This window comes from Pongo pygmaeus, chromosome 13, assembly GCF_028885625.2.
Source record: "Pongo pygmaeus isolate AG05252 chromosome 13, NHGRI_mPonPyg2-v2.0_pri, whole genome shotgun sequence".
NCBI classification, from domain to species: Eukaryota; Metazoa; Chordata; class Mammalia; order Primates; family Hominidae; genus Pongo; species Pongo pygmaeus.
In genome coordinates this window covers 125,830,812-125,844,133 of record NC_072386.2, presented here as the reverse complement: position 1 = coordinate 125,844,133, position 13,322 = coordinate 125,830,812, and the positions used below count along the sequence as shown (strand labels likewise).

The window sequence follows — 13,322 nt, the reverse complement described above, 5'->3', positions numbered from 1 at the left end:
ACCCCAAAGTCACTGCAGTCTTTACTGACTTAACAACACTGGTGAAGGCAAAAGATGGTGCTCAGGTTTCCGGATGCTTCCTGGAGTAGGGCCTGACAATCATAGGGGTTAGGCATCATGGTTTATAAGCTACTCAGAGATCACTTTATAAAACAATCCAGGGACCAGGTGCAGTGGCTCACACCTATAATACCAGCACTTTGGGAGGCCGAGGCAGATGGATCACTTGAGGTCAGGAGTTCAAGACCATTTTGGCCAACATGGTGAAACCCTGTCTCAACTAGAAAAACACAAAACAAAACAAAAACAAAACAAAACAAACACACACACAAAATTAGCCAGGCATGGTGGTGCTTGCCTGTAATCCCAGCTACTCAGGAGGCTGAGGCAGAATAATTGCTTGAACCCAAGAGGTGGAGGTTGCAGTGAGCCGGGATTGCACCACTGCACTCCAGTCTGGGCAACACAGCAAGATCCTGTCTCAAAAATAAAATAATAATAAAAATAAAAATAATTAAAAAGTTAAAAATTAAAAAACCATATAGGAAGTTCTCAAGGTGGTTGCCTGTGAAAAAGCTCCTGCCCAGGTGAGTCAATGGGTCCTTTTGCCTTCTGGACACAGAGGCCAGCACGGACCCAGGGAGAGGAGGGCCCAGGGATGGACCCCAGGACAAAGGGTCCAGGGGAGAAAGTTGGGCCATTTAACAAATAGCACTGGGGCCAAGGAGCAGCCTTTGGAAGAAGATGAAACTGGCTCCACACTTCACGCTATCACAGCCAGGACATGGACAGCCCCAGGGTAAACAGACAGACTTTGCAAGAACCAAGAGGAGTAGGGATCACGTTGGCCCTAACTCCCACCCCGAAGCCATGAGCTTCACAAGGATGATGGATAACTCTGACTACACTCAAACACACACACACACACACACACACAACACACACACACAACACATAGCCAACATCAGGAGACAAATGACAGAACAGACAATATGTGCACCTCAGACCACAGAATCACAAAGACTGACTTTCCACACATAGAAAGAACTCCCAAAATTTGAGAAAGTAAAGACCAACAACTGAATAGAAAACAAGGGGCTGAAGATAGGAACTGAAAGTTCACAGAAAACAGAGTCAGTCCTCCCCGTTGCCCTGAATGATGGCTCCCTTCCACCTCACTCCCCTGAGGGTGGAAACAGAGGCAGAATTACTCACTGGCCAGGCCTTATAGGAGGCTGGACCAGGAGCTGACCTAATTCCTCTGCCTCCAGGTCCCCCTTGAGCACCAGGAACTGTCTGCTGTCCCAAATCGCAGGCTCAGCTGATCTCCAAGCTTCAACTGCTATTCTAGACTCTTCTCCATGTTGGGCTGTGCTCATCTTGTGGACTCTGGGTCGGAAGCCCAGTGGCCCAGGGAAATTGCTGGTGTCTCAGAGCCTGACTTTTTTCCATCTAGCATGGGGCCTGACGCCTCTTCAACAGGGCGGTGAGGTCCAAGGGTTGCTGGGGGCATGGCATCCAGGTATTATCTGCTCTAAGCCACCTCTTTCTTTCTTTCTCTCTTTCTCTCTCTTTCTTTCTTTCTTTCTTTCTTTCTTTCTTTCTTTCTTTCTTTCTTTCTTTCTTCCTTTCTTCCTTCCTTCCTTCCTTTCCCTTCCTTCCTTCCTTCCTTCCTTCCTTCCTTCCTTCCTTCCTTCCTTCCTTCCTTCCTTCCTTCCTTCCCTTTCTTTCTTTCTTTCTTTCTTTCTTTCTTTCTTCTTTCTTTCCTTTTTCCTTCCTTCCTTCCTTTCCTCTTTCTCTCTCCTTCCTTCCTTCTTTCTTTTTTTGGAATCTTGCTCTCTTGCCCAGGCTGGAGTGTAGTGGCACGATCTCAGCTCACTGCAACCTTCACCTCCTGGGTTCAAGCAATTTTCCTGCCTCAGCCTCCTGAGTAGCTGGGATTATAAGCAGACACTACCACGCCCAGCTAATTTTTGTATTTTAATAGAGACCAGGTTTCACCATGTTGGTCAGGCTGGCCTTGAACTCCTGACCTTGTGATCTGCCCGCCTCAGCCTCCCAAAGTGCTGGGATTACAGGCATGAGCCGTCGTGCCCGGCCCACTTGCTGCTTTCAAAGCGAATTAGGTGAAATGTTCCAATAAAAAACATTTTCACACTCCACAGCTTTATGGACTATGACTAGATGACCTACGGGTTTCTGGGTTGAAGAGACCCTGGGGCTGAGACAATGGGCCCGTTTGTACTTAGTACCTGCCCCGATGTCACCTGGCTTGCTGACTGTTGGCTGTTCCAGAGTGTTCAGCTATTGGAAATAACAGTGTCTTTCATTTCTGGATCCCTTCCAAGGACAGAGCTGGGCACTGGCTGTCCACCCAGCACCTCCCAAGGATCGTGGAGACGGAGCGCCCCACCCAGAGCTGCCTACCCAGAGCCAACCCCTCCTGCTTACTGGTTCAGAGAGCAGAGCCACCCACATCTTCTGTTTCCCCCACCAAGTGCTACCTGAGTACCTGCAGCTCTGACGGGGCCAGGGGAAGATTCGGTGGGGAGCTGTGGGACCACCAGTCACAGGCTTCCCTCTGGAAATTAGGAGAATTTCTCTTGCTCCGTCCGGCCTCTGAGTACTGCGAATAACTGCCAGATTTTGACTCTGGGCCAAACTTTTAATAAAGAAAATTCATCCACAGATGTTCCACCATCAGCCAATATATTCGGTTATTGGAATCCGGGAGATTTAATGGCAGCCTGGTTATTTTATTTGCTCTCTGGGTAGAACCATTTTTCTTGAGTATGTAATATCCTGGAGGAATATTTTCCCTAGCAAATACTCAGCCTGAGACAGCCTGGACATGTCAGGTCATTATTGTGTCTTCTGGTGACTCAGAACAGATATTTGAATGCTTGTTTTTTACTATGTCATTAAGGGGAGATTACAAGGAAATCAGCCCGTAATCACAGCCTGTAATTATAGAATAGTTCCCACCTGATTGTGCTTGGACAGGTTTCTGTCTCATCGGGGTAAAGTCATTGGCCTGCTAGACTGAGTTATGGCTTGATGGCAACTCAGGGCTTTTCTCTGAATATCCACTCCTGTGTCTTGCAGGGGGCATTTTGTGCGCCACCGTGCTCTGAGACAATTTGTAAACAAAAGTATGAACGTGCCTCCAGCCCTGAAAGTCCTCACTGCACGTGCACTCTGCAGTGGCGTGTGAGCGCTGCCTTCCTGCCAGTGAGGCTGTAGTTACGGATTAGGCATTTCTGCCCCACTCCCTCCCAAATGTCGGGCTTTTTTGTCTTGGGTTTGGAAATTTACCTATTTTGGATACCCCCAAATCTCCTTCAAATCCCAAAGAACATGTCATGTCAGGTGCAAGAGACTCATAGATGCTGGATGCAGGGGCTGGCGATAGCCGGGGAATGGGAGAACGCAGGCCAAGGAGGAACGCTCCCTGGAGGTGAGAAGGAGTCGTTCCCAAAATGATGGCCTCTGAGCTGGCCCCTGGGGGAGGCGGAGAGCGGGGACAGCAGGGCACACAGGGCAGGCAGGGCAGGCGAGAGGCTTGGAGGTGGGTGGAGCCTGGGAGAGCAGATGGGAAGTGGCCACCCTGACTGGGAGATGCATGTGCAGGGCAGAGACAGGCACTGAGCCCCTGCTGTGGGGTTCTAGGCAGCTTGGGACTGGGGCATCACTGGGCCACCCAACCCACTGTAGAAACATGGCCCTAGCGGGCGGGAGGAAGGGACCTGGGGCAGACTTTGACTCCACGAGCGGCTGATGGCCATGCGGACTGGGAGCCGGGCTCTGCACCTCTCCAGATGCTGGCTTCTCCTTCCCTTCCCACCCAGTGGGTTAGGGCTCACCTGTGCCCTATTTGTCATCCCGTATTTTCCTAACTGTTGTCCAGGGCCAAGTAACAAGGGAGCCAGACATGGTCCCCAAATGTCCCCAGCTGCCTCCCTCCCTGACCAGTTCACTCTTTCAGCAGCCCCAACTTCCGTGTGGTTTCAGGAGCTGGTGTCGCACCTTCTCAGACATTCTTGGACTCGGTTCCACCGGGTACTACAGACATCAGCTTCGTCTGACTAAGTGCCATCCACGATTCCACCTGGGTACCGCCCAGCTGGCTGTCTTTCCAGGACAAATGACGGAAATGCTGGAAGCTCATCCACTCACTGGTTTGAGCAGGTGCCACTGGGCCAGGCTCACAGGGTTGCCCGGCTTTCCCCAATGCCCCACATCACTGCCCTGCCATCCATGTTGCTGGGGGTGCCAGCTGCCCCCAAGCAGAGGACAGGTGAGAGCAGTGTGGCTCCCAACCTCACACTATACCTGGGGACCCAGACAAGCAGCCCTCTTCTGCCAAGTTGGTGCCAGGAATGTTGTGAGGGAGTTACTCTGACATTCTTCCTTCTCTGGCTGGCAGGAAGTGCCGGTACATTCCACAAAGACTCCGGACTTTGAGTTGTGGCCTGTCCTGCAGAGACCTCAGGGCCTGCTGAGTGGCAGGGGCCTCATGAGGCTCCCAGGATCTAGCCCATGTGACGCCCTGGGCCCCTCAGGGTTGCCAAGGGCTGCACACATCTGGCCACGGTCTCCAAGGCCTGGGGAGATACGGGTCCCAGAGAGGGTTGTCACTCACCTCCAGGGCCTGCTGCAGCCCTAGATGAGTGAACTTTTCCTCAGCAGGGTCTCTGCCCACCATGCCAGGGCTGTCTAAAGTGGGTGCTGCCCCAGGCCCCCTCCAGCGGTGTCTGGAGGGAGAGCAGGGTGGAGATGGGGTGTGGGTGGGGTCCCTGGTGCACAGCCCCAAGTTGGAGTAGCGCCCCAGAGTCACCTAAGGGGTGGGGGGTAGATTCTAAGCTGCTTCTCCAGTTTGTGGGGATGGGAGGTTGGAGATCCAACAGGGACCTGTCTGTCCCCTCTTCCGAAAGAAAGGATTTATTTCCCTTTCTCAAAAGGCCACTCAAACCCAGGAATCCGTCTGCAAGGACCTGGATGTCTTGGTCATTTTTAAAACTCTCAGAAATGACAAGTGAAGCAAAAAGATCTCCTAATGTTTTTATTGTTCCTTAGATAACTGGATAGTACAAAGTTTGCCTTTGTTTTTTACTTAAAAAATGTACTTTCCGCACACTGTTGCCCGTATGACTTTCCTGTCCCATCGGAAACCAGAGTTTCCCCAGGCGAGCCCTTCCTATCTGCGGTTACATGATTTAGCTAATTTAACAAGAAGAGAGTAATTCCTTTGATTATTATCAACATGAACTTGACTATGTCTCTATAAGGGTGAACACTGATTTTTTTTTCTTTTTAGAAACAAAAACCATCCACTTATTAATCCAAACTACGGCATTGCATTTACAACAATCATTGCATAAACTGAACATACGAAGTTACCACCTCAAGGGAATAACAGAAGAACGTTGCACAATATATCTACGGGGTACGCGAGTTCAAACGTGGGCACAGCAACTTCACTCTACACACTCTGACCATCGCTTCAGTATGTACTAGACACAGGTCCAGGAGCTACGTGGAGTCTCAGCACAGTTAATCTAGGAGACAGCAACACAGTCAAGAAACGGCATTGCGATGGGATGCGAGTTACACTAGCCTACGGCTGGGTGTGGCCCACGGCTCTCAAAGAGCCTGGATGCCACATCCCTCGGAGCTGACCACGATCTAAGGAAATGTTCATGCCATCCTAACAGTGGGTTTTTCCCCGGTGAGAACTGGCCAACAGTCATTGCCTTGCCTCTTTAGTATGTTGTTCGACCAGAGAGGGACAGGGCGGAGAGGAAAACCGGGGCGCCGCGGGCTGCAGTTCCAGCTGCAAATACGGGAGTTTCTTCCGACGTCTGTGGCCCGCCGGCTCGAAAGGGAGAAACACGGAGGTAATGCCATCCCTCGATGTCAGGATCCGCACTGCTGATGATTTTTCAAGATCGGTATTGTTAGTGTTATTGGTATCTTTTTGGCAGCGGTTTCACAGGAGCTTCCTTGTGGTGAGGACGTGGGCCCTTGGCTTCCAGGAGGAGGGAGCTACAACTCGTCGGAGCGGATGACGTGGAAGAGGGTCACGTTGTAGAGGATCTGGTGGCCGTTGTTCCAGGCGTACAGGGCCCGGTCCTTGGGGTTGTAGTCTAGCATGGAGATGTGGGAGTATTTGTTCTGGAAGGGGATGTCGATGTATTCATAGGTCGAGGCATTGGTCTGGTACGCGTAGTGGACCTTGGTGCCCCCTGAGTAGCCGTTGGTGACGTACAACGTGCCGCAGATGATGAAGGCCTCCCCGGCGCTGCGCTTGGGGTAGCTCGTGTTCCAGGTCTGCAGGGTCTGCAGGGACACGGGGTCCAGCCTACTGACCACGATGTTGCCAGCGTTCTGGTTGGTGGCGTACACGGCCCACAGCCCGCTCTCGTCCACCATGAGGTCGATGTCCGAGTGGCCACCCCAGGCGTAGTGGTACATGTTGTTGTAACCGGCATAGTCCAGGCTGCGGGTCTTGAGGATGGTCTCTGTCTTCAGGTCAAACCTGATGATGATGTGGCTCTGGAACTTGTTGAAGTAGATAGACCCGTTGTAGACCACCTGCCCCGTGCCCGACCAGGGGTGGGGGAGACGGTGGGAGGTGAAATTGTCCGTGTTCATGAAGTCAACCATGGACTTGTACTCACGTACGAAGCGGTTGTTGTGATAGCCATCCATGTACCACACCTGTGGAGAGAGCAGACCCGGTGGTGAGCACTTCCAAAGACCCAGTGAGCACTTCCAAAGACACGGTGAGCACTTCCAAAGATCCAGTGAGTACTCCAAAGACCCAGTGAGCACTTCCAAAGACCCAGTGAGCACTCCAAAGACCCGGCGAGCACTCCAAAGACATGGTGAGCACTCCAAAGACATGGTGAGCACTTCCAAAGACCCAGCGAGCACTCCAAAGACCCAGTGAGCACTCCAAAGACATGGTGAGCACTCCAAAGACATGGTGAGCACTCCAAAGATACGGTGAGCACTCCAAAGATATGGTGAGCACTCCAAAGACATGGTGAGCACTCCAAAGACACGGTGAGTACTCCAAAGACCCAGCGAGCACTTCCAAAGACCCAGCGAGCACTTCCAAAGACCCGGTGAGGACTTCCAAAGACCCGGTGAGCACTTCCAAAGACCCGGTGAGCACTTCCAAAGACCTGGTGAGCACTTCCAAAGACCAGTGAGCACTTCCAAAGACCCAGTGAGCACTCCAAAGACCCAGCAAGCACTTCCAAAGACCAGTGAGCACTTTCAAAGACCCAGTGAGCGCTCCAAAGACCCAGTGAGCACTTCCAAAGACCAGTGAGCACTTCCAAAGACCCAGTGAGTACTCCAAAGACCCAGCGAGCACTTCCAAAGACCAGTGAGCACTTTCAAAGACCCAGTGAGCACTCCAAAGACCCAGTGAGCACTTCCAAAGACCAGTGAGCACTTCCAAAGACCCGGTGAGCACTCCAAAGACCCAGTGAGCACTCCAAAGACCCAGTGAGCACTTCCAAAGACCCGGTGAGCACTTCCAAAGACCAGTGAGCACTTCCAAAGACCCAGTGAACACTTCCAAAGACCCAGCGAGCACTTCCAAAGACCCAGTGAGCACTCCAAAGACCCAGTGAGTACTCCAAAGACACAGTAAGCACTTCCAAAGATCCAGTAAGTACTCCAAAGACACAGTGAGCACTTCCAAAGACCCAGTGAGCACTTCCAAAGATCCAGTGAGTACTCCAAAGAGCCAGTAAGCACTTCCAAAGATCCAGCAAGTACTCCAAAGACCCAGCGAGCACTCCAAAGACCCAGCAAGCACTCCAAAGACCCAGCGAGTACTCCAAAGACCCAGTAAACACTTCCAAAGACCCAGTGAGCACTCCAAAGACCCAGTGAGCACTCCAAAGACCCAGTGAGCACTCCAAAGACCCAGCGAGCACTTCCAAAGACCTAGTGAGCACTTCCAAAGATCCAGTGAGCACTCCAAAGATCCGGTGAGCACTCCAAAGATGTGGTGAGCACTCCAAAGACCCAGTGAGTACTCCAAAGACCCAGTGAGCATTTCTAAAGACCCAGCGAGCACTCCAAAGACCCGGCGAGCACTTCCAAAGACCCGGTGAGCACTTCCAAAGACCCAGTGAGCACTTCCAAAGATCCGGTGAGCACTCCAAAGATCCGGTGAGCACTCCAAAGATGCGGTGAGCACTCCAAAGACCCAGTGAGTACTACAAAGACCCTGTGAGCATTTCTAAAGACCCAGTGAGCACTCCAAAGACCCAGTGAGCACTTCCAAAGACCCGGTGAGCACTTCCAAAGTGGGGCGGAACAGGCTTGTGTGGAAAGCTGTTCCTTGGGTGGGAAGCTGTTCCCCGACTTGGAATTTCCTGGGCCTCAGGAGAAGGAGCTGAAAGAGCCAGGAAACAGTAGTCATGACCAAAGGGTGCCACGTCCTCCCTCCAAACCCAGCACACTCCTCAAAAGGAGACACAGCTATTGTGCTATCAGAGAAAGGATGGCCCAGTTTGAAGAAAGGGTCTAGCGGGAAGGTGGGATGGGAACACACGGTTTGAAGAAAGGATCTAGTGGGAAGGTGGGATGGGACACACAGGCCCAATTTGAAGAAAGAATCTAGCGGGAAGGTGGGATGGGAGCACACAGGCGTATATGTGCAGCCATTCGCCCCAATCCTGTCCTCTGCTTGCTTGGGATGACACCAGGTTGTGGGGCAGCAGCTGCACCTATCTGTTCACTGCCGTACCCCCAGCCAGGGGCCTGGCCCATAGTGGGGGTCATACATATGTGTGCAAGAAAGGAGCTCCTTCAGTACAGAACCCAGAGCTGAAGGGGGCCTTCGAAGGGGCACAGCCGCCTGGCCTAGCCGAGGGCAAACGCTCACAGCCCCGGGCAGCTCTTGTCTGCAGTGAGGATCAACTCTCAAAGTCACCGGGAAGGGCCAGCTCCCACATCCCAACGAGACACCATGCTTGAGGCCTCTCCTCTCACCAGGCCATCACTGCAGCACGGACTGAGTCATCCTGTCTGCAGGGCGGAATGTCATTAATTTGGCATTTGGGATGCTGTGAGTGTAATCACTCATTGTCACCCCTAATCCAGGGAAAGTGCCTCTCCGAGAAGAATATGGGCTTTGAAGACGGCTCTGGTTGTCGAAATCAACCAAGATAGCAAACCCAGTAATGGCCCAAGTTTGGGGTTACAGAAGAAGAGATTTCTGATGAAATGCCAGTTGACTTGAGAACTGTCTGGACTTTGCGCAAAATGCTTTAGTCATTTTCAACCAATGTGGGAGCAAATTAGAAAGCAACTCAGTTAGGCAGAGGGAGTCTGGCAGGCTGGTGCCGCTCTGCATGCATCTGTCTGGCAGTGAGACAGCTGCTTTATCCGTCGAGGGCTCTGGAGCTGCAGGAGACTAAGGATGAGGGAACTTTCAGACTTGGCATTACACATGCGCTAAAAATTAAAAAAAAATTATAACCTTCTTCTGAAGACATCCATTCAGATACTTACAGGCAGATGCACTTTTTGTTTTTAATGAGATTTTTTTTTTTTTTTTCAGCTGGGCCTCATTTGAGGCTATTATCCTTAGCTTCCCACAGACCAAACCTCAATGATGTGGGTCACAGGTTAGAACCGGGAGGGGTATTGGAGGGAACGGGGCAGTGTGCTGAAACCCCCTTAATGACACTGCCACAAAGCTGCCCTCTTGCCCCTTCTTTGCTTGACTATCTCATCAGACAGGGAGCTCACTGTTTCTGAAACTCACATCTAATAACATTCCTCCTCAAGCCCTCTCCTGACCTGCCTGGAGGGGAACCACCCCTGCCATCACAGCACACAGAACACCTTTGACTGTGTTCACACATCACCCCCACAAACAAGCCCTTGATCACGGGGACCCAGGGTGACTCACTCCTGTACCCTGGGTCCAGAGCCTCCTTCCCATGGGCAGAACGGGGAGACACCAGCATCAAGTTGCTAAGGATTTTTAAATCACCTTCTCTTCCAGTACACCAGCAAATCAGACACAGGACACCGCACTCTGAAGATGTAATTGGGGGGTGGGAGGGAGAATCGGCACATGGTGCTCAGGCTCAGGCAGGGTTCAGGGGAGGCCGCTCTGAGCGTTTGCCAGTTTCTGTGGAGTAAAAACTCCTTCAAGGCTGAGATCCAGTTACCAATGGGAAGGCACCCATGCAAAGACAGGCACGCGGAACTCCAAAGGCCTTGGGATAAGGAGCCCCATGCTTCACAGTAGACCCCCTCCTCTGAGTTCATTCCCTCAACCTTCTCATCTGAAAGGCCTTTTTCTTCTCCTTTCTCCAAGTCCCAAGGCTCAGATCAAATCCCATCAATGCCTGCTAGCTTCCTCTCTGGGGAGGCGGCCCCAAATACAGTGCCAGCTTTTAGGGAGATTGAGCACTTGCGCCTCCGGACAGGACCTATCATTCTTTCCAAAAAGACCCAAGGGCACCCAGCAAAAGGCCAAGAGTGGAACCAGGCTGCCTGAATGCCAGGTCACTTGTGTGCCCTTACTTAGGGCATTCACTGTGCCGGATGCTGGCATCATCTCTTGCCTTCATCATCTCTTGCCTTCAATTATCACATGAGCCCGTGCACCCAGGGAGCCGTGATCGCCCCATTTTTAGACTAGAAAATGAAGGCCAGGGAGGTTTGGTGACTTTCCAGTGGTCAGAGCCAGGAGGGGACTCCAAACCCTGAGCTTGAAACCACCGCTCTGGCCAGGGGTGATCTGCCCTGGGGGCACTGGACATGCCTAGAAACAGTTTGGATTGTCTTGACTGGGAAGGGGGGAAAGTGCTGCTGGCATCTAGGGGCAGAGGCCAGGGGTGCTGCTACCAATCTCCACACACTGACAGCCCCCCGCAACGAGGCATGATCTGGTCCCACATGTCAGTGGGTGAGGCTGAAAAGCCCCAGCCCTGACGCGCTGCCGTCCACGCCGTGAACCTGCCAGGTAAACGGCCCATTTCCCTCCGTCCACTTATCCTTTCTGGCCCCAGGGGAACCTGGAGGGCAAACCCTCTGTCCCCGCATCACCCACCAGGCCTGACCTTGGGCAAGCAATCTCGTCCCTGTGCTGGGGAAGTGGGGCCTGGCCAGGTAAGGCTTCGCCGGCCTCCTCCCTCTTCCGACGGATGCAACCCGGATATGGACGTGGGATTGAAGGCTCGGCCTGAAGCTGCAGACCTGAGTGGTGAATGTGTAGGGAGGTGAAGATGGCACCCCTGGCTGAAGATTTCGGAGGCTCCCACAATAGAGGATATTTCTTTCCTAGCAGGGCTGAATTACAAAGAAGTACATTCACCCTTGACCTTTTTTGGCCCTAGCGGTCTTGAGGAAAGGATCTATGTGTGTCGAGCTCCAGCGGGGAAAGTGTCCCAAATAGGGTGGACGCATTTGCAGGGAGAAGCTTGCTGTTCCTCATCCTTCCTGCCATAGAGCAGGGGTGGGTGGGGGGCTTGGATGACATCAGCCCCAGGGGCCACACTGTGCCTCGTGCAAAGAGGGCTGTTCCCCATGCACACAGGAATAATCCGTGTCCGGGGCCTGGTTCCCGCCGCCTCATTCCTCAGTGGTGCTGGCAGCTCCCTCCTGGCCTCTGCAGCTCTGGTGTGGCCTGTGTGAACCTTCTAGAATGCCAGTCCAGACTGTCCCTTACCCAGTCCCCTGTACACACCCTTCTGATCCCAAGCTCCAAACTGCTGCCCAGCCAGCCCCTCCCTCCCTCCCCAGGCTGCCCAGTCACATCCTTCCGTCCTAGAGCTTCCATCTCTTGCCTCTGTGCCTGTGGAAGCCGCCCCTTCGCCCTATCCCCATGCCTGCCCCAGGCCACACTCACTCCCTCGGGAGGTATTTCCTAAACCCCTGTACCCCTAGGCAGGTAGGTGTCCACTCTTGTAGTGGACTGAATAGTGGATCCCAGAAGATAGGTCCACATCCTGGGACCTGCAAATGGGACCTTATTTGGGAAAAAGATCTTTGCAGATAGGATTAAGAATCTCAGCTGGGCGTGGGGGCTCAGCTTGTAATCCCAGCATTTTTGGAGGCCGAGGCAGGCGGATCACGAGGTCAGGAGTTCCAGACCTGGCCAACACAGTGAAACCTCATCTCTACTAAAAATATAAAAATTAGCCGGACATGGTGGCACCTGCCTGTAATCCCAGCTACTCAGGAGGCTAAGGCAGGAGAATTGCTTGCAGTGAGCTGAGATCACACCACTGCACTCCAGCCTGGGCAACAGAGTGAGACCCTGTCTCAAAAACAACAACAAAAAAAGAATCTCAAGATGAGCTCGTCCTGGATGAAGGTGGGCCCTAAAGTGGCAAGTGTCCTTGTAAGAGACAGAAGAGAGCACACAGACACAGGGAGGAGCCCTGTGAAGACGGAGGCAGAGAACGGAGTGACGCAGCCACAGCCAGGAACACTTGGAGCCACGAGAAGAGGCAGGAGGGTCCTCCCCTGGCATCTTCAGAGCGCAGCCCTGCAGGCGCCCTGGTCTGGGGCTTCCAGCCTCCAGCACTGGGTGGCAGTGAGCCCCTGTGGTGCCCCCCAGGCTGTGGGAGCTCCTGCAGCAGCCACAGGGCACCTCTTGGGCTTCCATACTCGTGTGCTGGGGCATCAGGCATGTGTCCCCCACCTGACCGTGAGCCCGGAGGGGAGGCCTCACTGCCTGTGACCCAGCACCCCCACTCAGCTCAGGGCACACCGTGGGTCTGCCAAAGCTTTCTGGCCTCCCAGGCACTGCTCTGTGGATCCCACAGAGTAAGGGGTGTCCACGTGGCTGGACTCCTGTTAGTGCGGCACCAAGAAGCACCTCCACCGCCAGCCACCGCCAGTCTCCAGCGAGACCTGGGGAGTTTCCACCCCTCTCCATGCCTCAGTTCCCTCTGCTGTAAAATAGGTCCTGTGAGGACCTGTCATCTGTAGTGGTTCAATAAATGCCAGCTAACATCATTTATAGCCCAGGACTTGAGTGGCCTTGGTGGTTCTGGGTAAGCTAGACACAGCCCTCAGAGCCTGCTGGAGCTCACCAGGCCCAGGCACCACCTAAAGGAAGAAGGCCATAAGACCACCTGTGGGGACGTGGCGGTAGGGTCACCCCATCTGAAAACCGAGACCACAGGGGGATTGGCCTTCAGACTAGCCCAGGATGCAGCGAGACAGGCCATGACACCCATCCCTCCACAGAATCACAGAGGCTTATGGACCCCGTCCCCAAATCCCCACTTCAGAGAGGCCCAGAGAAAAGGAAGGCCTCTCTCAGGGTC

General features: G+C 53.2%; 1 protein-coding gene across 1 annotated transcript in view; it reads right to left on the bottom strand.

Annotated features, from left to right (window-relative positions):
* Positions 1–5,047: 5,047 nt before the first annotated feature.
* The window catches only part of OLFM1 (olfactomedin 1), a 34,546-nt gene continuing 26,271 nt past the window's right edge, over positions 5,048–13,322 (bottom strand). Inside the window, exon 6 of the mRNA XM_054502012.2 lies at positions 5,048–6,720. Within this exon, the coding sequence (XP_054357987.1) occupies positions 6,046–6,720 (675 nt within the window). The 3' untranslated portion in view covers positions 5,048–6,045. The remainder of the gene's footprint in view (positions 6,721–13,322) is intronic.